The sequence below is a fragment of the Gorilla gorilla genome, chromosome Y, assembly GCF_029281585.2.
Source record: "Gorilla gorilla gorilla isolate KB3781 chromosome Y, NHGRI_mGorGor1-v2.1_pri, whole genome shotgun sequence".
Taxonomy (NCBI): domain Eukaryota; kingdom Metazoa; phylum Chordata; class Mammalia; order Primates; family Hominidae; genus Gorilla; species Gorilla gorilla.
This window is the reverse complement of record NC_073248.2, coordinates 52344509-52368150: the sequence shown is the minus strand read 5'-3', so window position 1 is coordinate 52368150 and position 23642 is coordinate 52344509. Positions and strand designations below refer to the sequence as shown.

Genomic DNA, 23642 nt, shown 5'->3' with positions numbered 1-23642 from the left:
CACCCGCTGGTGGCTGCTCCTAGGTAGTGTCACTGCCCAGCCCCAGTAAGGGAGGGCCTGGCCCCAAAGTCCGAGGGATCAGGGTGGGAAGGGGCAGGGCTTGGTGTGAACCTTCCCCTGGCCCCCAGCCATGTGCCCCACTCTCCCCATGCTGAAGATGCTGAGGCTAGTTCCAGTGCCCGCATTGTGAAGATCTCCGAATCCCACCTCTCTGTTCCTCCCCAGCCAGATGGCTCCATTTCACACACAATACACTGAGGCCCAGAGAGTGGGGAGACAGGCCAGGGAGGCCACCTGGAGCCTGGCACAGTGGCCTCATTTATTATGCTGCTCTGCTGCTCACAGGGGAAGCCTGTCCCCCAAAGTCCTCTTCCTCATCCTCGTGAGTATCTTGTCCCTGGATTGCTTGTCAGCCTTGTCTGCCTGGAGCAACCAGTAGCCAGCAGGTTCCCCGCCTTTCCTGGAGTCCGAGGCAGCTGCCCAGCCACCAGCCGTGCGGACGATGGCTTGCACCACAGCGATCAAGGTGGACGCGATCTGGGTGTGATGGTGCCGGGTCTCCAGGGCTGCAGTCACTGCCTGGGGGTGGGAGGAGAGGGGAAGCCTGAGCAGGGCTCCAGATGCCACCTGAACCACGCCTGTGTGGTCACAGGCCTCAGCCCAGGTGGTGCCATTTCAGGCCAGGTCATCAGGAAGAGCAGGTTGGGGCCTTCTGGGTCTCATTGGAGCAGGGGGTTTGGCCCTCATGGCACAGGGGCTCCAGATGGCCCAGACACTAGAGAGAGGACACCAACCATTGTCCACTCTGTGATGATCCAGGCCTCCAGCCCAGGATGCCCTGGGACCCCACACCATGACTCAGTTTCTCCAACCCTGGCCCACCTGGTCAATGTTTCTCTCCACTGTCGTAATGTTGGGCAGAAGCTGGTTGTGCAGCCGGGGCTCCTCCACGGCCCGCTTCATGTCATAGCCGAACCAGAGGTTGTAGATGATGGCCTGGGGCATGGGAGTGTGATCAGCATGGCTTGGGGGCTGTGCGGAGTGGGAAGGGCCAGGGAGAAAAGGGGTGACGCATACCAGTGCAGTGGCTGTGGTGATCTGCGTGCCCCCAGCAGCTCCCACCACCATCCGGACCTGGCCGTCCTGGCCCACCATGATCGTTGGGAACATGGATGGGAGCGGCTGCTTCCCTGCAGCTAATGGGAGAAGACAGGGATGCCCGTCAGCTGCCTGCCCAGGACACCCGCCCCTCTCCACCCCAGTCCCCCACCCCCGGACTTCCACCCCATACCTGGCTGGATGAAATTGGCAGGTGAGGGGGGTACCCCAAACTCATTGGTGATGCTGGGAGAGCTGAAGTCGTCCATTCATTATTGAACAGGATCCCGCTGACCAGGGAGCAGACCTTGGAGCCAAAGCTACCACCCAGCCGGGTCAGACAGCGCCCGACCTTGCCTGGCCCAGCCTGGTCCCTATCCACCCACTGAGGCTGTAACATACTCACTGAGAGGCCCAGGATAAGCTACCAAGATTGGGCCTAAGTTTCCCACCAGGAAAAGAGGTGACGGGGCCACCTTACTGGATAAGTGGGCGGTCCCTGGGCCACCCGTCTCTGGCACTTTCCCACCCAGGTGGCCCAGCAGCCCCTACTAGAGGTTGATGGTGCTGGTGGCGGACACAGCACTGCCGTCCTCTGTGATGACAGACAGGTGAGCAGTGCCCCTGTCATCCGGCGTGTAGAACTCGGGCTTGTAGTAGGAGATTGGGTGAGTGGTGTTGTCAGAGATCTGGGCCCGGAGCTGGGCAGCGAAGAACTCAGAGGTCATGTTGCGGACCACCTGCCGAGACCCCAGAGCTGGCCTGATGAGGTGGGAAGGGAGGGTGGGGAGGTGGCACAGGTCTCAGAAGGCCCCTGACTGTGACTCTGACCAAAACCTTCTAGCACCCACAACCTTCCGTGGCTCCCCAGGACCCAAGGGCAGGCCCAGGACCTTGCACGACCAGTCTGACTCCCTGTCTCTGTTGCGTTTCAGTAACTCTGAATGTCTGTCTGCCTGGTCCTGAGCCTCCAGACCCTTGCCGCATTCAATCACTCATTCCTTCATGCAAAAAATATTTCTAGAGTTTGCACTGCATGCCTGGCACTGGTGAATCAACAGGGAACAGACACTTAGGTCCTGCCCTCATGCCAAGAAAAACACACACACACAGGGAAAGTGCTGAAACCACAAGCCAGGTAAGGGGAATCAAGAGGCATGAGGTATGGGCAGAGTGGTCAGGGAGGGCTTCTCAGAGGAGGCAACGTGTGAAAAGAGCCTGGAATGCAGCCTAAATGGTCAGTGCAAAGGCCCTGAGGCAGGTGGTATAGGCTGGTGAGCGATAGGCAGAGAGTGAATGGAGTGGGGTGGGGAGAAGAGGATGAAGATGCAGGCTGGGGCCCAACCCACAGGACCTCCTAGGTCCCATAAAAACTGGCTTTTGCTCTGTGCCATGCAGGCTTAGGGCAGAGGAATGAGCAGGCTGGGGAGTGTTTTCACAGGGTCCCTCTGGAAGCTATGACAGGGATAAGGATAAATCCCAAAGGGGAGGCTGTGGGTATCAACCAGGCAAGAGATGATGGCCTGGGTGGGAGAAAGAGAAGAATCAAGGATGGTGCCGACTAGCGAAGTAAACCCTGCAGAAGGGGCAGGTTTGGGGATGGTCAGAAGCTTGATATTGGACACTTCATCAGACCTGAAGAGCATGGGTGCAAGTATAAAAAAATAAATAAATAAGCATGGGTTCACAGGCAAGGGCAGGCTGAGAGATGAACATGGAAGTATTGACATTGAGTGGCTGCTGGGTGCCATGAGCCTGGCCAAGGTCCCCAAGGCAGTGGCGAGGAGGAGATGAGGAGGTCAAGGAGGAGACAGAGAGGATGGACCCAAAGGCCGAAGAAAATGCCTCAAGAGAGTTTCAACACCGGGCGCGGTGGCTCATGCCTATAATCCCAGCACTTTGGGAGGCCGAGGCCTGAAATCCCAGCACTTTGGGAGGGCGGATCACGACGTCAGGAGATCGAGACCATCCTGGCTAACACAGTGAAACCCCGTCTCTACTAAAAATACAAAAAGTTAGCTGGGTGCAGTGGTGGGCACCTGTAGTCCCAGCTACTTGGGGGGCTGAGGCAGGAGAATGGCGTGAACCTGGGAGGCGGAGCTTGCAGTGAGCCGAGATCCCGCCACTGCACTCCAGCCTGGGGGACAGCCTGGGGGACAGAGCGAGACTCCGTCTCAAAAATAAAATATAAAATATAATAAAATAAAATAAAGTTTCAGCAACACCCCACAGATTAGTTGGCCAATCCCAGGGAAAGGTGTTCTGTCTGAAACTGCCCTCAAGGAAACAGAAAGGCAAATCCACGATGTGGGACATTTTCCAAGACTACTGCCCTGGGCTTTAAAAATCAACAAAACAGGCCAGGCACGGTGGCTCATGCCTGTAATCCCAGCACTTTGGGAGGCCGAGGCAGGAGGATCACGAGGTCAGGAGATCGCAATCATGGTGAAACCCCGTCTCTACTAAAAATACAAAAAATTAGCTGGGCGCAGTGGCAGGCGCCTGTAGTCCCAGCTACTCGGGAGGCTGAGGCAGGAGAATGGCGTGAACCCAGGAGGCGGAGCTTGCAGTGAGCTGAGATAGCGCCACTGCACTCCAGCCTGCCTGACAGAGCAAGACTCTGTCTCAAAAAAAAAAAAAAAAAAAAAAAAACACACACCTGTAATCCCAGCAATTTGGGAGGCTGAGGTGGGAAGATAGTTTGACCCCAGGAGTTTGAGACCAGTCTGGGCAAGACCCTGTCTCTAAAAAAATACAAAAATTATCCAGGTTTGGTGGCACGTGCCTCTGGTCCCAGCTGCTCAGGGGGCTGAAGTGGGAGGACTGCTTGAGCCCTGGAGGTTGAGGCTGCAGTGAGCCAAGATCACACCACTGCACTCCAACCTGGATGACAGAGACTCTGTGTCTAAACAAAAACACAACAAAAACAAAACAGCCAAGGGAGCCTACTGTAGGCAAAGAGAAGGGACAGCAGGTTGTGTCACCCCAACATCCTGCTCTGCTATGTTCAAGTCTCACTTTTGAGACACACCCTGAGGTGTGACATCAGTAACCTACTGTGGAATCCTTCAGAAAAACACGAATCCCAATAGATGTGGGTGGAGACGGAGAGAGTTAGGAAATCTGGCAGAAACGTCCACACTGCAGACTCCAGGAAAAGGGAACATTGATGCTTGGGCAGTTTTGGGATTTTTTTACATTTTTGTAGGTGCGAAAAATTTGCAAAATGAAAACTCGAGGAGAGTGTGGTGAGCTGTGTGAGATGCTGCTGAGTGGGGCCTGATGGGGAAACTGAGGCTGGACATGGCGATCTGGTGGCATGGGGATAGAGCAGGGGAGGGGATACCCTGAAGGGAGAGAGGACATAGCCCAGCCATGTTTGCTCTAAGAGGAGCAAAGGACAGAAGGAGGCAGCAGATAGAAATTTCTAGAGCAACAACAGCTGCCTTTCTTTCGGGAATAATCCGTGATAAAGAAGTAAATCGTCAGAGGCAGAAAGGAGCATTGTAGGAACAGCACCCCGAGCCAGCAAGTAGATGAAAGAGCTGGCCTTAGCCAAAAGGGAGGTCAGAGGGACATGCTGCAGTGGCTCTGTCCCCTCAGAGAGACAAGACACCAGGTCACTGGCTGCAGCGGGAGTCAGAGGTGCAGAATGCTCACGGGGAAAGAGAAGACACCACCCGGGCAGCTGACGCCCCTCCTGGGAGGTCACTGGTCAGTGTGGGGGGGTCTGCAGATCCACCCAGGAATGCCAAGGACCCAAGTAGGTAAGGAGGAATGTGAGGATCCTCAGCAGGAAGGGATATGACAGGGTCTTATAGGGACCCAGCGTGGAGCTGGGGCAGCTACTGAGTGAGTGGGTCAGGTGGTGCAGGGCTGAGGGTGGCATCTGGGAAGCGTTAGTTTGGAGTGACAGGGAGTGGGTGGCCGAGGTCTCTGTTCACCTGGCCCTCTCCCTTTCACCCATCCATCTCACCATGCCCGAGGGCTGCAATGCCCCCATGTGTTCCTCATCTCAGCACTGAGCACTCGAGAACCACAGCATGTGCAAAGGACCTGAGGTAGGAGGGTGGCCACTAATTCCCCACACTGTCAGTTCTGTGGGGCAGAAGCCAAGACTGGGGGTCACCCACCAGTCCATCTGAGCACACAGTAGGCCCGCAATCAAAGTTTGTGGCAGGAATGGATTCATAAAGCATATGTGAGGCTGTAGCCACCCTGGCGAGCCCACCCGATGCCTCTACAGCAGGCCCCACACCCACAGTGGGCCAGCCCCTGCCCCTTACTTCAGTCACATCCACAAACTTGGGGTCCCCAAGCAGGGTCCTCTTGGCGTAGGCAAACCGGAAAGCCTCTACGATGCGGTGGTACGTCAGGCCCTTCTGCTCGGGGGTCTCCACGCTCTCCCGGGAGAAGTTGTACCCTGGTTGATCAGAGCCAAGTGCATGTTGCTGAGCCCCAGAGACTCTGAGGGGCTCAGAGGGTTAACAACTGCCTGAGCCACTTTGCCCACCTCAAGGAGCATTTAATAACCAATAGCAGCAGCTGCTTCAGAAGGCTGTGGTGAGAGTGAAGTAAGGTGAGGGCTCCCGAGCCTGGGCCTCACGTCACGCATCAGCTCTGGCCATTCAGTGACCAAGTGGCAGGGTCACCCACTGGACCAGGGACCCTCTGGACCAGGCCCTGCAGCCCTGAGCTCCTGCACCTCTCTCCCTCCTGATGACTCCTGTTCCTCCTCCAACCCTTGAGCATTGCCCGCTTCAGCCCTGTCGCTCTGCACTGCCTCCTTCAGGACATGGTGAGCTGTGACGCAGGGACACACCTCGGGGGCTCAGTGATGGAAAGATGTGGCATGGGGGGCGAGCAGAGATGCAGCAGGGGTGGGGCGTGGGGAGAGAGAGGCAGTGTCATGGGTCCTACCACACGGCTGTGGTGCAACCACTCACCTTTGAGGATATTGAGGATGAGGGCCAGCACGGGCCCACTGAGCGGCGCACTGGGCACGTACAGCACCGCGTCTCCCAGGCTGATGTTCAGCGGGTGCTCGATCAGCTCAGCACAGTAGTTATTCAGGTCCTCAGCTGTCACAATGCCCCCTGCAATGGGACAGCAGCTCGAATGGGCACTGGGATGGGGCTGCACCACTGCGTGGAGGATGGAGCTGCACCAGTGGTGTTGGGGGCAGGCATGGCTGCACCATGGTGGTGGGGAAAAGGCTGTACCTACCAGGGAGGACAGAGTGCACTACTGGAGGGGTGGGACTGTGCCCTGGGAGGGGGCCACAGGCAACCTCACCTCCTTGGGAACCTCACCAGCTCTGGCACTCCTGTCTCCCTGACACTGCTAACCACCTGACAGCCAGTCTGGGGCCACCTGCCCTCTGCCTGCTTGGCTTAGTGGCTTCCTGTCTGCCTTCTCTCATCTGTGGCCAGAGAGTGTTTTCTGTTTTTTTTTCTTTTAGAGAAAGGATCTTGCTCTGTCACCCGGGCTGGAGTGCAGTGGCTTAATCACAGCCTTGAACTCCTGGGCTCAAGTGATCCTCCAGCAGACCCTCCCCAGTAGCTGAGACTAAAGGCACAACTACACCCAGCAAATTTTAATTTTTTTTGTTGTGTTTTGCTATATTTCTTTTTTTTTTTTTTTTTTTTTTTTTTGAGATGGAGTCTCACTCTATCGCCCAGGCTGGAGCGCAGTGGCGTGATATCGGCTCACTGCAAGCTCCGCTTCCCAGGTTCATGCCATTCTCCTGCCTCAGCCTCCCAAGTAGCTGGTAATGCAGGCACCCACCACCACACCTGGCTAATTTTTTTGTATTTTTAGTAGAGATAGGTTTCACTGTGTTAGCCAGGATGGTCTCGATCTCCTGACCCTGTATCCACACGCCTCGGCCTCCCAAAATTCTGGGATTACAGGCGTGAGCCACCATGCCCTGCCGTGTTTTGCTATATTTCTTTTCACTATGCTTTGAATTTTTTGTTTTCTTGTTCCCCACCCCCACCCCCACTGTATTTATGTAGATTCTCAATTTTTTTTTGTAGACTCACTATGTTGCCCAGCCTTGTCTTGGACCTCCTGGCCTCAACTTCTACCTCAGCCTCCCAAAGTGTTGGGATTACAGGCATGAGACACCAAGCTTGGCCTCAGAGGGCCTTTTCTTTCTTTTTTTTTTTTTTATGAGATGGAGTCTCACTCTGTGGAGTGCAGTGGTGCAATCTCGGCTCACTGCAACCTCAGCCCCCCAGGTTCTAGCGATTCTCCTGCCACAGCCTCCCAAGTAGCTGGAATTACAGGCACAACCCACCATGCCTGACTAATTTTGCATTTTTAGTAGAGACAGGGTTTCACCATGTTGGCCAGGCTGGTCTTGAACTCCTGACCTCAGGTGATCCACCCGCCTGGGCCTCCCAAAGTGCTGGGATTACAGACGTGAGCCATGCACCTGGCTCAGAGGGCCTTTTCTAACTGGAGAATTCCTGCCGGCGTCCCTGCTGCTTGGCCTCTTCTCCTCAAGATGAATGGATAGAGGGAGGGAGGGAGGCTCTTAATTCTCCTGGAGTCAGCTCCAGACACAGGGTATTGGCATGCCAATTTCCAGCCTCAGTGGTAAAGGTCGACAAGCTAATCACCCTCCTCCATGAAACAGTGACAAAAATTACCTGAAGAAAGCCACAGCCAAGCTCCAGGCCCCTGCCCTACAAATCCCCTTCCCCATGCCTCTCTCAAGGCGACCCTCATCCCTTGTAACCCTCTTCGTGAATCAAAGCCCCCTCTACTGGGCCTTAGCCCAGCTGTTCCTCTGCTAGGAATCCCTTCCTCTCTCTGCCTAACGAAGTTATCTGCAGCCCAGCCACCACCTCCTCCAAGAAGTCCTCCTGGATCTTCAGGCTGTATTCTAGTGCTTCCCTAGCCTTGGCTCTTGCCTACACCTGCATTTACCCCAACAGGGACTTGCTCTCCTGGACTGTGTGGCCTCTCTTGGTTTTGATATAAGCAGGAGCTGTGGACCCACATGGCCAGTCACTGACCCTCCTCCACCAGGAACTTCCTGCAGGCTCAGGCAAGACAGGAGGACCCCATGGCTCTGGGCTACAGCTCAGGGTTTCCACTGCAGAGTTCCTCACCCGGGCCCTTGAGGTTACCCACTCACCGGCCGCCTGGATGTCCTTCACAATCTGGGCCGTGAGGCTGCCGTTGTAGAAGGCCTGGGCACCCTGAATGGCCAGCGTCTCATAGGTGTCAGCCAGCCGTGGCAGGGTCAGTCTCTCCCCCTCCCGAAGCACCTTTCTATCCTGGCAGAACACCTCACTGGGGCAGAGGGGGCTCATGTGAGGCAGCAGGTGGGGTGGACTTAGCCAGACCACCCCACACACCTGCCCACACAGGAGACCAGCACAAAGCAGGGGCAGCGCCTGTCACAGGTGGGTGGCCCTGTCACTCAGCGCTCATCCTCCTAGTGTCCCTTCCGGGAACCTCCTAGTGTCCCTTGCCACTCAGGACACATGGCCAGCCACAGTGGCCACTGGGACCCCACGCTCAGAACGTGTCCCCACACGTGGTGGGAAGGGTCTGTATCTCCTCATCCCATTATCAGCGCAGGGTCCTGAAGGCAGAGGGCCGCTCCACTGCTGCTACAGCCTGCAAGGTCCTTGGGCTGTGCCTGCCCTGCCTGGGTCAGGGGGCCACACCCACAGACATACCACAAGACAGGCTGCTGCTCGATGACCGTCCGCTTGTTTTCCAGGGCTGCTGCCAAGCCCTTGCCCACGGGGAAGCCCTGGCGGGCCATCTGGATGCTGGGCTGGAAGAGGCGAGCCCAGGGCAGCCGCCCATGCCGCTGGTGTGCCAGCTCATAGCCTCGGATCTCCCCAGGCACCGCCACCGACAGCCCTCCTGGGGAGAGAGAGCCACAGTTAGCGACCCTGAGTGGGGGACATCGGGATCTCTCGCAGGCAGCATCCCAGGCACAGTCCCTGACTCGTTTTACAGATGGGGCAATGAGGCTTAGGAAGAAAGATTTTTTTTTCTTTTTTGAGTTGGGGTCTTGCCATCTTGCCCAGCCTGATCTCGAACTCCTGGATTCAAGCAATCCTCCCACCTCAGCCTCCTGAGTAGCTGAGATTACAGGCGTGAACACCACGCCCAGCAGAAGGGGATTTTTAATTTTTTTATTTATTTTTTAATTTAAATTTTTTTTTTAGGAGGGGATGTTTAAGTTTTTTTAAGAGGGGCTCAGCAGGCAGGAGTGTACATGGACCAGGGATGTCTGAGGAGGGCACAGGAGGGGAAGCAGTAGCATGCGGCTGGGTTTTGCTGTCCCAGGATGAGGTGTCTGTCTGTGCAGGTGCCTGCATGTCTAAAATCCTGTGCCAGGCCAGACCCCCTCCCATCTCGCTGACCACAAGGGCTTATCCTGTAAGACTCATGGGCTCCACCAGAATGTGCCAAAACAAGAGCAGATCCCACCCTGACCCAGGTCAAGCACAGGCCACCTTCAAGACACAGCCTGCCCCAAGAAAGGGCTCCCTTCCTCTTTTCTACTGCCCCAGAGAGGCAAGACTGAGCCTTAACCTCCATCCTGTCCCCTCTCGCAGCCTCAGTTTCTCCATCCAACTATAAGGGTTTTTGTTTGTTTGTCTGTTTTGAGACAGGGTTTCACTCTGTTGTCCCAGCTGGAGTGCAGTGGTGCAATCATGGCTCACTGCAGCCTTGGCTTCCCAGGCTCAAGCGATCCTCCCACCTCAGCCTCTGAAGTACCTAAGACTGCAGACATACCCCACTACACGTGGCTTTTTTTTTTTTTTTGAGATGGAGTTTCACTCTTGTTGCCCAGGCTGGAGTGCGATGGCACAATCTTGGCTCACTCCAACCTCCACCTCCCGAGTTCAAGTAATTCTCCTGCCTCAGCATCCCAAGTAGCTGGGATTACAGGCATGTACAACCATGCCTTGCTAATTTTTGCATTTTTAGTAGAGACGGGGTTTTACCAGGTTGGTCAGGCTGGTCTTGAACTCCTAATATCAGGTGATCCATCCTCCTCAGCTTCTCAGAGTTTTGGGATTACAGGCGTGAGCCACCACTCCCAGCCTAATTTTTTATTTTTATTTGTTGTAGAGACAGGGGTCTTGCTACGTTGCCAAGACTGGTCTCAAACTCTGGCCTCAAGCAATCCTCCCACCTCAGCCTCCCAACATGCTGGGATTACAGGTGCACCCAGTCTATAAGGGGTTTTGCCTTCCAGTTCTGACTTTTGAGGAGGTCATTGGAAACAGACCCCTGGGCCTGCTTCCCCCCGAGCCCCACTGCCCATATGGACACTACAGACACTGACCCTTTGCCCAGAAAGGTACAACTATGGCCTCTGCCCCCAGGTACTCTCCTGCTCTTGCGAGAGATGTTGGGGCCATTTGGCTTGGCTTGGCGGCTGCTGCTCTAGAACTGCCTCTCCCACCCTGAAGCCTGGCACAAGTTTCCAAGAGCTGGTGGTTTCAATTCCTAGAAGCTGCACATACATCCCGGAAGGTCTGACACCCAGCACATGATTCTTTCCACCTTGTAGTTAGACAGAAGTTCTTTTCTGTTTTGTTTTGTTTTTTGTTTGTTTGTTTTTGAGATGGAGTCTTGCTCTGTCTCCCAGACTGCAGTGCAGTGGCATGATCTCAGCTCACTACAACCTCCGCCTCCCAGGTTCAAGCGATTCTCCTGCCTCAGCCTCCCGAGTCGCTGGGTTTACAGGCACAGGCCAGCACACCAGGCTAATTTTTGGATTTTTAGTACAGATGGGGTTTTGCCATGTTGGCCAGGCTGGTTTCAAACTCCTGACCTCAGGTCATCCACCCACCTCAGCCTTCCAAGGTGCTGGGATGACAGGCGTGAGCCACTGTGCCCAGCCAAGACAGGAGAAGTTCTAATCTTTGATAGCAGACCAGGGTGATGATGCTTAGCAACAGTATTTTGTATATTTCAAAGTAACGAAGAGAGGACTATGGTGCTAACACCCAGAAATGAAAAATATTCAAGGTGACGGAGACTGCAAATACCCTGCCTTGATCATTATACACTCTATGCATGTAACAAGCACTCACATGTACCCATAAATATAGAAAATATCATGTATCAATATCAGAAAAAAATCTTCTCCTGACCTCAGGCCAATCAGACTCTCATGCCGCCACACTTGCCAAGTTCTCTGGTGACCCCCACACTGCCAGACCCAGTGCCCCTCTCAGCTTTACTGGGCTCATCACTCTCCCTGAGAGCCGCCCCTGCATCCCAGCACCTGGCTCCACCCGAGTCTCCCCCGCCTGCCATCCTAGCTCCTACTCTCCCCTCTGTCTTTGCTCTCTCTCCTCGTGGTCTGCTTGACATCTGAGCTTCAGCCTCCATTTATGCACTAACTCCCAAATTGACCTGCTGGCCTGGACTGCTCCTCTGATCACCAGACCTGAGTATCTACCTGCGTGCTGGAAGAAAACATCTCAAACTTCACCGTGCCCAAAACCGAGCTCTGAGTGTCTGCTCAACCTGCGTCCTGAGAACTCTGCCTGTCTCCATTAGGGTCACCCCATCCTTCCAGGTACAGACAAAAGATCAGGGGTCCCCGGGGACTCCCTACACAAGCATCACACCCAACCCATCCTCTAATCCACAGGCTCCACTTCCAAGTGTGTCTGTCCAGCATCAGCCACTTCCCAGCACCCTCTCCACGAATTACTGCAGTGACCTCTGGACAGGTCCCCACATGCTCCCTGCCCCTTACACAGCAATCCGTAGGCCAGATCCATCCCCTTCCACTCACACACTCCACGAGCCCCCACTTCCCTCAGACAGGAAGCAGAGGCTTCACCATAACCTAAGAGATCCCACACAACCTGGGCCATTTCCCTTGGGTCACTTGCTGCAGCCTCCCTAGCTCCCCACAGGGCTCTGTCCCTGCCATCACACCTGGATAGCAGACCAGGAGATAACTCCCCTGACCCCATCTCTGCCTCTGGGTCTTTGCTCAGATGTCTCCTTCCCTGACTGGGTCACCCTCCATAGAGTCCCAGATTTTGAGGCCCTCCAGGTCTGTTTTTCTACAGCCTGTAACACACCCACACCTGCCTAGTTTCTTTTCCCACCTGGAGTGTCACAGATTTCCTCTGCCATCTTTGTTTTTCACCCCAGCTTCAGGAACAACAGCTGATTCTTTAAGACAATGCTCAATACATTCTAGTTAAATAAATGATTCTAAGCATCCACAAGGTGCCAAGCCTATGATTCCCGCATTCTCTTACCCTGAGCAACTTCATGTCTACAGATGCTGAGTTTCTCAATGAGTATTAAAAACAAATGAAAGATTGGCGGGGCACAGTGGCTCACGCCTGTAATTCCAGCACCTTGGGAGGCCGAGGCAGGGGGATCACGAGGTCAGGAGATCGAGGGACCAGCCTGGGCAACATAGTGAAAACCCGTCTCTACTAAAAAATACAAAAAATTAGCCGGGTGTGGTGGCAGGCACCTGTAGTCCCAGCTACTCGGCAGGCTGAGGCAGGAGAATGGCGTGAACTCAGGAGGCAGAGCTTGCAGTGAGCCGAGATCGCATCACTGCACTCCAACCTGGGCGACAGAGTGAGACTCCGTCTCAAAAAAGAAAAAAAAAATCAAAGATTGAGTATGTTGCAGAAGACTCCAAAGGGCACCACCCAGGACCCCCACCTGAAGTCTAAGGCCTGCTATGGTGAGTGTGTCCTGCCCCTCCATCCTCCAACTTGTTTTTTTTTTTTTTGAGACAGAGCTTCATTCTTGTTGCCCAGGCTGGAGTGCAGTGGCATGATCCCGGCTCACTGCAATCTCCACCTCCTGGGTTCAAGCGATTCTCCTGCCTTAGCCTCCTGAGTAGCTGGGATATTACAGGCCTGTGCCACTATGCCCGACTTATTGTACTTTTAATAGAGAAAGGGTTTCACTACGTTGGCCAGGCAGGTCTTGAACTCCTGACCTAGGTGATCCATCTGCCTCAGCCTCCCAAAGTGCTGGGATTACAGGCGTGAGCCTGTGAAAAAAAAGGCCCAGCCTTTTTTTTTTTTTGACAGGGTCTCACTTTGTTGCCCAAGCTAGAGTGTAGTGGTATAATCATGGCTCACTGCAGCCTCAACCTCCTGGGCTCAAGTGATCTTCCCACCTTAGCCTCCCAAGTAGCTGGGACCATAAGCACACACCGCCATACCTAGCTAATTTTTTTTCCCATTTTTTGTAGAGATGGAGTCTTGCTATGTTGTCCAGGCAGGTCTCCTGGGCTCATGTGCTCCTCCTGACTTGGCCTCCTAAAGTGCTAGGACTAGAGGCGTTGAGTTGTTGAGACCCTCCCATCCTCCAACTTTTATCTCACAATCTATTGTGCCTCCTTTGGGGACAGACAGTGGCTTCCTGGATGGACAGTGGCTTCCCTTCAGGTACCTGGGGAATTTGGGGGCCTCCTCTCCACTTAAGACCAGATTAGAAAAGAGAGACTCCACCTCACATTCTAGAGCGCCATCCCCACAAATGAACAAATGAGTGAATGGGATGCCTGTTGAAAAGGCAGGATATAGACAGCCTGGGTTCAATTTTAGCTTCACCACCTCCCAGCTGTGTGACCTCAGCTGATTTGCATGACCTGTCTGAGCCTCAGCATCCCCACCCTGTAAAATGGGAATCCACACAGCATCCCCTAGCCCAAAGGAGCAGGGAGGGTTGTGAGAGGCTCGTGGGTGAAAAGCGCAGAGCAGAGCGTGGGCCCCAGTGAGCCCTGGTCCATGAGGTCTGCTAGCATAATAATTATTCTTTCCATGTGCTGCACAGAGTGGCCCCGGAGGCCTTAGCAGAAATAACAGAAGCTCCCGGCCCTTTACCGTGGTGGTGATGGTCCTGACCACTCATTGTGGGACGGTGCTATGGGGCCAGGAAGGGATGGGGGGTGCTAGAACTGCCCCTGAACCCTGACGGGAGCAGGCTCCTGTGGGCAAGGCCCCTTCCCGGTGGCTCAGCCAGCTCTGCACCCACGCCCCAAGTCTGCAGCATGGCTTACCCTTCTGGGACTGCTCCGAGCTGTTGAACATGCTGGCAAAGGCCAGCCTGGGGGCCACCTCGCGGGCATTGATGACCTCAGCTTTTCCTAGAAGGAGAAGCAGGTAGGCAGGCCCACCCACCCAAACCCTTTATGCCACGTGAGCCTGGGGGCCACCGAGCTGTGCCTCGCCCCAACCCACAACCCCTGCCCCTCTCCCTCTCCTCTTCCGAGGCACTCATGGGTGGTGCTGTTGTAGATGGTGAGGAAGAGGCCACCCTCGATGCTCAAGCTGTGGGCATTCATGAGCCCCACACACAACAGGGCTGCAATGGCTGCATCCACTGCAGAGCCACCGTCCCGCAGTGCATCCCTGCCATGTGGCACATAAAGGCATGAGAACCTGCAGGCTTCCACCCTGGCCCCGCATACACACCCTGCTGCCCACCTGCCCAAAGGAGGATGGAAGAGAAGTCCATTCGAGTTTTGGGGTTTTTGTTTTTAGTTTCTTTCTTTTTTGTTTTGAGATGGAGTCTTGCTCTATTGCCAGGCTGGAGTTCAGTGGCACGATCTCAGCTCACTGCAACCTCTGCCTCCCGGGTTCAAGCCATTCTCCTGCCTCAGCCTCCTGAGTAGCTGGGACTACAGGTGCATGCCACCATGCCCAGGTAATTTTTGTATTTTTAGTACAGACGGGGTTTCACCATGTTGGCCAGGATGATCTCTATCTCTTGACCTCATGATCCGCCTGCCTTGGCCTCTTTTTTTTTTTTTTGGAGACAAAGTCTCTCTTTGTTGCTCAGGCTGGAGTGCAGTGGTGTGATCTCAGATCACTGCAGCCTCAGTCTCCTGGGCTCAATTGACACTCCCATCTCAGCCTCCCAAGTAGCTGGGACTATGGGCACATGCCACCATGCCCAGCCAATTTTGTTTGTTTGTGTATTTTGTAGAGATGGGGTTTCATCATGTTGCCCAGGCTGGTCAAGAACTCCTGTTCTCAAGTAATCCACCCACCTTGGCTTCCCAAAGTGCTGGTATTACAGGCATGAGCCACTGTGCCCAGCCTTTGTTTTATGAGACAGGGTCTCACTTTGTCACCCAGGATGAAGTGCAGTGGCACAGTCTTGGCTCAATGCAGCTTTGACCTCCTGGGCTCAAGCAATCCTCCCACTTCAGTCTCCTGAGTAGCTGGGACTACAGGTAAGAACCACCACACCGGGCAATTTTTTGTCTTTTTTGTAGAGATAGGGTCTTTCTATGTTGCCCAGGCTGGTCTCGAACTCACGGTCTAAAGCAATCCTATCGCCTCAACCTCCCAAAGTGCTGGGATTACAGTTTCTTCTTTCTCTTTTCTTTTTTTTTTTTTTTTTTTGCTGAGACAGAGTTTCACTCAGTTGCCCAGGCTGGAGTGCAGTGGCGTGATCTTAGCTCACTGCAACCTCTGCCTCCTGGGTTCAAGCGATTCTCCTGCCTCAGCCTCCTGAGTAGCTGGGATTATAGGCGCACACCACCAAGCCCCGCTAACTTTTTATATTTTTAGTAGGGACAGAGTGCACCATGTTGGCCAGGCTGGTCTCGAACTCCTGACCTCGGGTGGTCTGCCCGCCTCAACCCCCCAAAGTGCTGGGATTACAGGTGTAGACCACCTTGCCCAGACAGTTTCCTCTTTATGAAGCAAACAAATGTACATGATTTTTATAATTGGGACAAAAAGAGAAATTGCTATACTTCATTAATAACATTTTTTTTCCCTGCTAGAGATGGTGGCTTACACCTGTAATCTCAGCACTTTGGGAGGCCAAGGTGGAGGATCACTTGAGGCCAGGAGTTCAAGACCAGCCTGGGCAATAGAGTGAGACCATATCTACAAAACAGTCTTTTTAAATTAGTCAGGTGTGATGCACGCCTGTAATCCTAGCTACTCAGGGGGCTGAGGTGGGAGGATCGCTTAAGCCCAAGAGTTCAAGGCTGCAGAGAGCTATGATCATGCCACTGCACTCCAGCCTGGGTGACAGAACAAGACCCTGTCTCAAAATATGAAAAACATAATATTTTTTCTGTTTAAGTCTTTAGAAGGGAACTGATCTTTATATATAACATGAGATAAGAGTCTAAAATAGAATAAAACAGTAGAAGCCAGGCACCATGGCTCACACCTGTAATCCCAGCACTTTAGGAAGCTGAGGCAGGAGGATCACTTAAACCCAAGAGTTTGAGGCTGCAGTGGGCTATGATCGCTCCCCTATACTCCAGCCTGGGTGACAGAGTAAGACTCCACCTTAAAAAAAGAATAAGCCCTTCATGTCCCTGTTTGGGCAACAGCGTTCCTTGGGGGGAGGGGGGAGGGATGGCATTGGGAGATATACCTAATGCTAAATGACGAGTTGGTGGGTGTAGCACACCAACATGGCACATGTGTACATATGTAACAAACCTGCACATTGTGCACATGTACCCTAAAACTTAGAGTATAATAATAATAAAATAAAATAAAAAAAAGAAAGAAAGAAATTGTCTCCTATCCAAAAAAAAAAAAAAAAAACAGAAAAGAATAAGCCGGGCATGGTGGCTCACACCTGTAATCCCAACACTTTGGGAGGCCCAGGTGGGTGGATTACCTGAGGTCAGGAGTTCGAGACCAGCCTGACCAACATGGTGAAACCCCATCTCTACTAAAAACACCATAATTAGGCCAGGCACAGTGGCTCACACCTGTAATCCCAGCACTTTGAGAGGCAGAGGTGGGAGGATCACAAGGTCAGGAGTTCAAGACCAGCCTGGCCAACATAGCAAAACCCTGTCTCTACTAAAAATACAAAAATTAGCTGGGCATGGTGGCACATGCCTGTAGTCTCAGCTAATGTGGAGGCTGAGGCAGGAGAATCACTTGAACCTGGGAGGGGGAGGCTGCAGTAAGCCAAGATTGCACCACTGCCCTCCAGCCTGGGTAACAGAGTGATACTCTGTCTCAGAAACACACACACACACACACACACACACACACACGCAAATTTGTTGAGCGTGGTGGCACACGCCTGTAATCCCAGCTACTTGGGAGGCTTAGGCATGAGAATCGCTTGAACTTGGGAGGCGGAGGTTGCAGTTAACTGAGATTGCACCACTGCACTCCAGCCTGGCAACAGAGCAAAACTCCATCTCTAAATAGATAGATAGATAGATAGAAAGATAGATAGATAGATAGATAGATAGATAGATAGATAGATAGATAGATAGATAGATAGACAGATAGGAAGAAATAAGTAAAAATAGCCACCAAACAACAAAACAGTGGAGTTTATCCAAAGAGACAGAGACTCTTAGAACTGAGAAAAGGGGCCCTGTTTGGCTCTAGGAGACCCACATCCTGCTCTCAGAGTCACCGTCCCCTTCCCAAAGGCTACTGAGAGAGTCCAAGCAAAGCTTACATGTGGGGAAACTGAGTCTCAGAGGGGTGAAGGTATTGCTCTGGTCCACTTGCCCAGTTTTCAGGGCCCATGTCCCATGCCCTGCCCCACTCACCTCCCAATCTCCGAGCACTGCTTGGCATCCGCAGCCACGGCAGCCCTGGTATACACATGGTTGTCAGGTTCCTTGGAGGCTGAGGGCAGCCAGAGACAGAGGACGACAATGAACAGCACCAGGACCACGGCCAGCAGGCCCAGCACCACTAACTTCTTCTTCATGGCTCTGCTGCTCCCACGGGGTAAGGAGCAGGGTCAGGCCCAGCCTCAGACATTCCCTGGCCCCTCCCCAACAGGGAACAGTCTAAAGTCGGGGCTCAGAAACACAAGGCCTGTGTCTCCTTCCTGCTTCCCAGAATACGTACAGGCTGTCCGGCCCCCAGACCTTTGCGCAGGCCATGCTCTCTGCCAGAAGCTCTGGGCCTCATCTCTGCCCTCCCAAATCCTCCCTGCTTATCTTCAGAGCCCATCCTGGTAAGAACCCCATCTCCAGCAGTGACCCTTCCTGGGAGCCCCCAGATTTCCTCACCCCTCTTTCTGCAGGGCCTTGCCTACCTCCTCACAGTGGCTGAGCCTCCACTGCTTAGGGAGAAGCTCCAGTAGGGATGGGCCTGGCCTGGTTTCTGCTGTGTCCCCCACCTCAGCCTAGAGCCTGGCACTGTCCAGGAGTCCTCTGAGGACCCTCCACCCCACCTGGAGCATGGGGTTTAGCTTCCATAGTGCCCACAATCAGAACACCCCACAGATTCACTGCCACGGGGACAGGACTTACCGTCCAGCAGCAGACGGGGGCCCCAAGCCTTGCCTGGGGTGTTGGCCATGAAAGACAGGAGGATTTGGTGGAAACACCTGAGGAAATAACTGGGGTCTCCCTCACACTCTGCTGAAGCCTGTAGCCACAGGATCTTCTTCAGAGACTCTCTGATCAGGCAGCCTTCTCATTCTCCTGAAGGTCAAGGGAGGTTACCTGAAGCACGCGCAGCCCAGACCTTTCTGGGGGACTCCGTGTTACCTCCCTCTGCCTCTGGCTGGTTTCTCTGTCTCCAGTTGAACTCTGGAGGCAAAGAGGCTGTCAGTAACACATTTGTTTCCATGAATTCTCTCAGCACGTCTCCCAGGCACAGCTCAAAGAGGGTTTTGCATGGAGCAGGGCAGGTAGGGGACAGGGAATTCCTGCAGAAGCCCAGGATGTGCATGTGGTAAGCATGGCAAAGGGGGCTCAGGGGGCACTGCCAGCCTGCCCTGCTCTGACGCTGGACTTGCCACTCACCTGCTGTGGGGCCTCAGGCAAATCACTGAACTGTCCAGCCTGGATGATGGCAGCACCTCACTTGCCTTGCTGCTGGGAGTGTTGTGAATAGAGTAGGTTAGACTGTGGGCAGGACTTGGTGAATGGTAGCTGTGATTATCATCATGGCTGCACTGGGGACACCCCCAGGAGGCCTGAGTGGCACAGGTCTCTTGCTCACTCTATGTCCCCTGTGGACTCCCTTCCAGGCTGTGCAGTGAGTGGCAGCAGTGACCTTTGGGAAGTCTCATGGCTATGGCAGCAGGTGACAGGTGTGACAACAGGGAAGAGGGATGTGGTGACAGAGGTTGGAGTTCCCCTCTCCCACAGTCAGTTTCCCACAAAGGGAGGTGTCTGCCAGCAAGCCCCTCCAATGAGCCCCAAGCTGGGTTTCCCTCCACTCCACCCTGTCCCAGTGTAGAGCATCTGACCTCAGAGGCAGACACACTGTCCAAGAGGTGGTCTACGAATGGAGTCCCTGTGTCCTCCCCACACACAGGGAACATCCAGATGCCATCGTGGAAGTGTGGCCACCTCCCCAGGCTTGGTGGGCCTGGGGCCGATAGTGTGATACATTTGACCCCCTCCCAGCCCTGGATGCAGACACCAAGAGCAGAGAGACCTGGCAGTAGTTATGCAGCAGCACACCACCCCACATCCCCAGCACAATCCAAAGCAGCCCCTCATCCCCACCGTGACCACCACAGCGTAAATCCGGGTGCCACCTGTTTCTGACCTGAACTCCCTCACAGCTGCTGCCTGCACTCCCTCCCTCCAACATCACCTTCCCTTCAGTCTTCCAGAAAGCAGCTAGAGGGCTCTGTCTGTCCAACTACAGAACAGGCCCTGCCTCCTCCTTGCCCCGTTGGACAGCTCACACCCTTCACCAGGCCTGACAGCGCTCTTGCCACTCCAACACCCTGGGTCCCAGCCGGGAGTCTGGGTCAGGATTAAGGGTTCCTGATAGAGACACCGATTCCTGGAGGTCCAAAGAGCCTCATGAGCTGGGCCAGCAATATGCAGCATCTATTATGGACACAGAACATTCCCATCACATGGCCGGGTGCAGTGGCTCACGCCTATAATCCCAGCACTGTGGGAGGTAGAGGCAGGTGGATCACCTGAGGTGAAGAGTTGGAGACCAGCCTGGACAACATGGTGAAACCCCCATCTCCACTAAAAATACAAAAAGTTAGCCAGGCATGGTGGCAGGTGCCTCTAATCCCAGCTACTCAGGAGCTGAGGCAGGAGAATTGCTTGAACCCGGGAGGTGGAGGTTGCAGTGAGGCAAGATTGCACCACTGCACTGCAGCCTGGGCAACAAGAGGAAAACTCCGTCTCAAAAAAACAAAAGCAAAAAACAAAAACAAAAGGACATTTCCACCACAAGTCATGCGGCAGGGGCCTGGCCTGGTGAGTGACCCTGTCCTAGCATGACAGCCCCCTGCACCAAGGAAGCTACCCAGTCCCATCCACTGGACCGGGTCATGCTGAGTGCCCTGGAGGGCATGGCCTCATCTCTCCCAGGCTCAGGGTCATGAGCTGAGCCCCCGGTCAGGGTCCTGGGGTGGTCCAACCATGACCCAGCCTCCCCTGTCTGTTAATCTGTCTACCCAAAGGCCCAAGTAGGCACCTGGAGGAGCAGGGGGCACCCAGCCAGGCTTAGACTGCTGGGAAGAACAGGGAGGGGAGTAGGCAGTGCTGGGCCCTGTCCCTTCCTCCCAGGGCAAGTCAGCAAGGGAGGGTGGGCCCAGCCTCCCATAGGCAGATGTCCCCGGCTCGGAGGAAGACACCCTGCTGAGGTCCTGGGCTTCCATTTCCCATCCCTCCACCCTCAAAACTCACTGAAAGAATGTCCAAGCCCAGAGGCCTGGTTCTCACCCAAACAGTGTGAGAGCTGCACACACTAGGGGAAACTGAGGCTAGAAAGTAGGTCAGCTGCCATGGTTGGCCTCAAACCCAGAACCCCTTCCTTGTGACCCTGATGGGCTTACCTGAGGCCTGGGGACAGTGGGGGCCCAGGAGAGCACCTCTTCCTCAGAAGACAGTTCTGGGCTGCACCCGCTGGGGAGGAAGAGACAGACTTGTCTGCCTGGGAAAGTCCCAGCCACAGAACTGGCTGGGCCCCCCCCACTCTCCAGAGTGGCTCAGAGCCACGCCTGCGGCCCCCTGCAGCACTCCTCAGGGGGCCTCCGAATTGGGAGTGGGATCTGGGGGTGGCCACCTCCGAGGAGGAGCAGAGGCAGGGAAAGAGCAGGAGCGGCCAGAGGACCCATGAGCTTACCTAGTCCAAGAGACCAGCCAGGGGGTGCCCAGCAGCCCTGGTGGACAGTGGGAGGCATCCGCACAGGGTGCAGGACAGGCAGGCCTCTCACAGAGATCCAGCCTGGCTGGGAGGATAGGGAAGCTGACGTCACAGCAGCAAGGAGGCACACAGTGACTTGGCACGGTGACTCGGCCTGTCACCACATGACTAAAGTTCACGCAGCTCTGGCAGGGCCCTGGATAGCAGGTGCTATGAGCCGGGGAAAGGGTTTCCTTCCTTTCAGACTCGGTTCCCTCCAAAGGGCACTGTCTGCCCACGAGCCCCTCCAGTGAGCCCCAGGCTGGGTCCCTCTGGCTCTCCCTGTCCCTGTTCAGAACATCTAACTCACAGCCAGTGTCCCAGAGATGGCTCTGGAGGTGGTGGAGTAGTGGTGCCCCTGGCACTAGACCAGAACCCAGACTAAGGGGCCTCACCACAAGCTGCTGTCAATGCTAAAAGTGTGTTCCGGGAACATGGCCTGGGGCCCTGAGTGCAGACTGGTTCTGCTCCCCATCCAGAAACATTAGCACCCCAGGCCCAAGGAACCACCTGAACAGCCCAGAAAGGCAGGGTCCAGAGAGGGCCTGAGCTGGCCCAAGCTCACAGAGCCCAGCAGTGCAGACTTGGCCACCTGGTAACTGCCCCAAGTTACTGCATGTTTCTGACCAGCCCACGAAGAAGTCTGAGCCAGGAACAGCTGTGGACCCAGCCCAGGGGACTTTGGACAGTGCTGCCCATTCCCCTGTGGCCCTCATCTGCCAAGGATGTGGGCCAGAGTCTCCTTGAGTCATGGCTCCCTCCCCTGATCCTGGCCTGCTGTGTCTACAGTGCCAGAGAGCCCCTGCAGCCTCCACCTGAGGTCTATTTCGTGCCCATAACACCTACCCCACAATCATCCTTCCAGGCTGCCCCAAGCTGACAGAAGGGGACATGAAGGCTGACCCAATATTGCTGCCTGCCTGGGTCACATAGGCCTGTCCTGTCATCCACTGCTCTCAAACGGGCTCTGGACAGAACCCACCAGACACACAACTGTGAGATCCTCAATAGCCCTAGGATGGAGGTGCTATGACCAAGCCCTTTCTCAGGCTATTCCTCCCCCTGAAGATCAGGGTGACTGGGAAGATGGCAGGGCAGGAACCAAGGCCCCATGACCTGTCCCTGAAGGCTAGACAGCCAACAGGAACATCAGGGGATTTGGCCCTGCTAAGTGGCTGCATTCCATGGCAGTCAGCCGGGAGGGGTCTAAAGTGGAGAGCCACAGGGCTCTGTCCCCTGCCCAGCTCAGCAGTTTCCTCTCTGCCTGAGAGCATATAAGACATGCATGTTCTCACTCATAGGTTGGAATTGAACAATGAGAACACTTGGACACAGGAAGGGGAACATCACACACTGGGGCCTGTCGTGGGGTGAGGGGAGGGGGGAGGGATAGCATTAGGAGATATACCTAATGTAAATGACAAGTTAATGGGTGCAGCACACCAACATGGCACATGTATACATATGTAACAAACCTGTACGTTGTGCACATGTACCCTAGAACTTAAAGTATAATTTTATATATAATACTATATATATTTATATATTATAATATATTATATAAATTACATAAATATAATAATTATATATATATATACACACATATATATGACATACAGGATTCACAGCAGCAGGTGGGCAGGAAGAAAGTCTGAGTGGGTAAAGGATGGCCCAGATCCCTGCAGCTGACCCCAAAAGAGAAACCCTGGGCTGGGGAAAGTAGGGAGACAGAGCTGCCTTCAATAGGGCACAGCTGAAGCCTGGCAGCAGCTGAGGATTCCAGAGAGGGGAGACAGGAGGGGAGGCACTTTATCAAAGGACATGTTAATAGAGGTAGGGCCTACAGAATGAAGGAGGCATTTCCTCACATGCTGAGTGTGTCACATTCTGTCCCAGTCAGCCCTCTACCCCCTGAATGCAGAGAGGGCACCTAGGGGGAAGTGGGTCTGGGGAAGCCATGTCACCTGAGGAAAGACTGCAGGGGCTGGCCTAGAAGTCTTCTCCAGACCCCACAGCTCTTGTCCTGGGCACATAAGGTAGTGAGTTCCCTTTCCCGAGAAATGTGCAAGCCTCACTCACCCGGAGACACTGACTCTGCTATCAATACCACCCACTTCCAACACACGTGCAAGCACGTGCACACACACACAACTGAGCCTTATGTAGGCTGAGCAGAGCAGCTTCCCAGGATGCAGCAGAGAGAGGAGTAGGAGGAAGAGGTAGACACGGCAGCCAGTCTGAGGTTTCCTGGTTAATCCTTCAACCCAGCTTGATGGCTTTGTCACCACAACCCCAGAGCCACAAAGGTGAAACCAGAGCACAGCCCCAACCCCATTCACAGGCAGGAAACTGAAGCTTAGACAAAAGGGATTTACCAAGGTCAGCTGGCTCCAGGAAGTCTGCAGACCTGCGGGAGAGCCCAGGACC

The 23642-nt window shown here is 54.4% G+C and overlaps 1 protein-coding gene and 1 pseudogene across 1 annotated transcript in view; both read right to left on the bottom strand.

Annotated features, from left to right (window-relative positions):
* Positions 1–245: 245 nt before the first annotated feature.
* Positions 246–17971, bottom strand: LOC129530290 (glutathione hydrolase 1 proenzyme-like; annotated as a pseudogene).
* Positions 17972–18360: 389 nt separating this feature from the next.
* The window catches only part of LOC129530382 (immunoglobulin superfamily member 3-like), a 38678-nt gene continuing 33396 nt past the window's right edge, over positions 18361–23642 (bottom strand). Inside the window, 3 exon segments of the mRNA XM_055377163.1 lie at positions 18361–18637; positions 18854–18922; positions 20866–20935. Of these exon segments, the coding sequence (XP_055233138.1) occupies positions 18592–18637; positions 18854–18922; positions 20866–20935 (185 nt within the window). The 3' untranslated portion in view covers positions 18361–18591.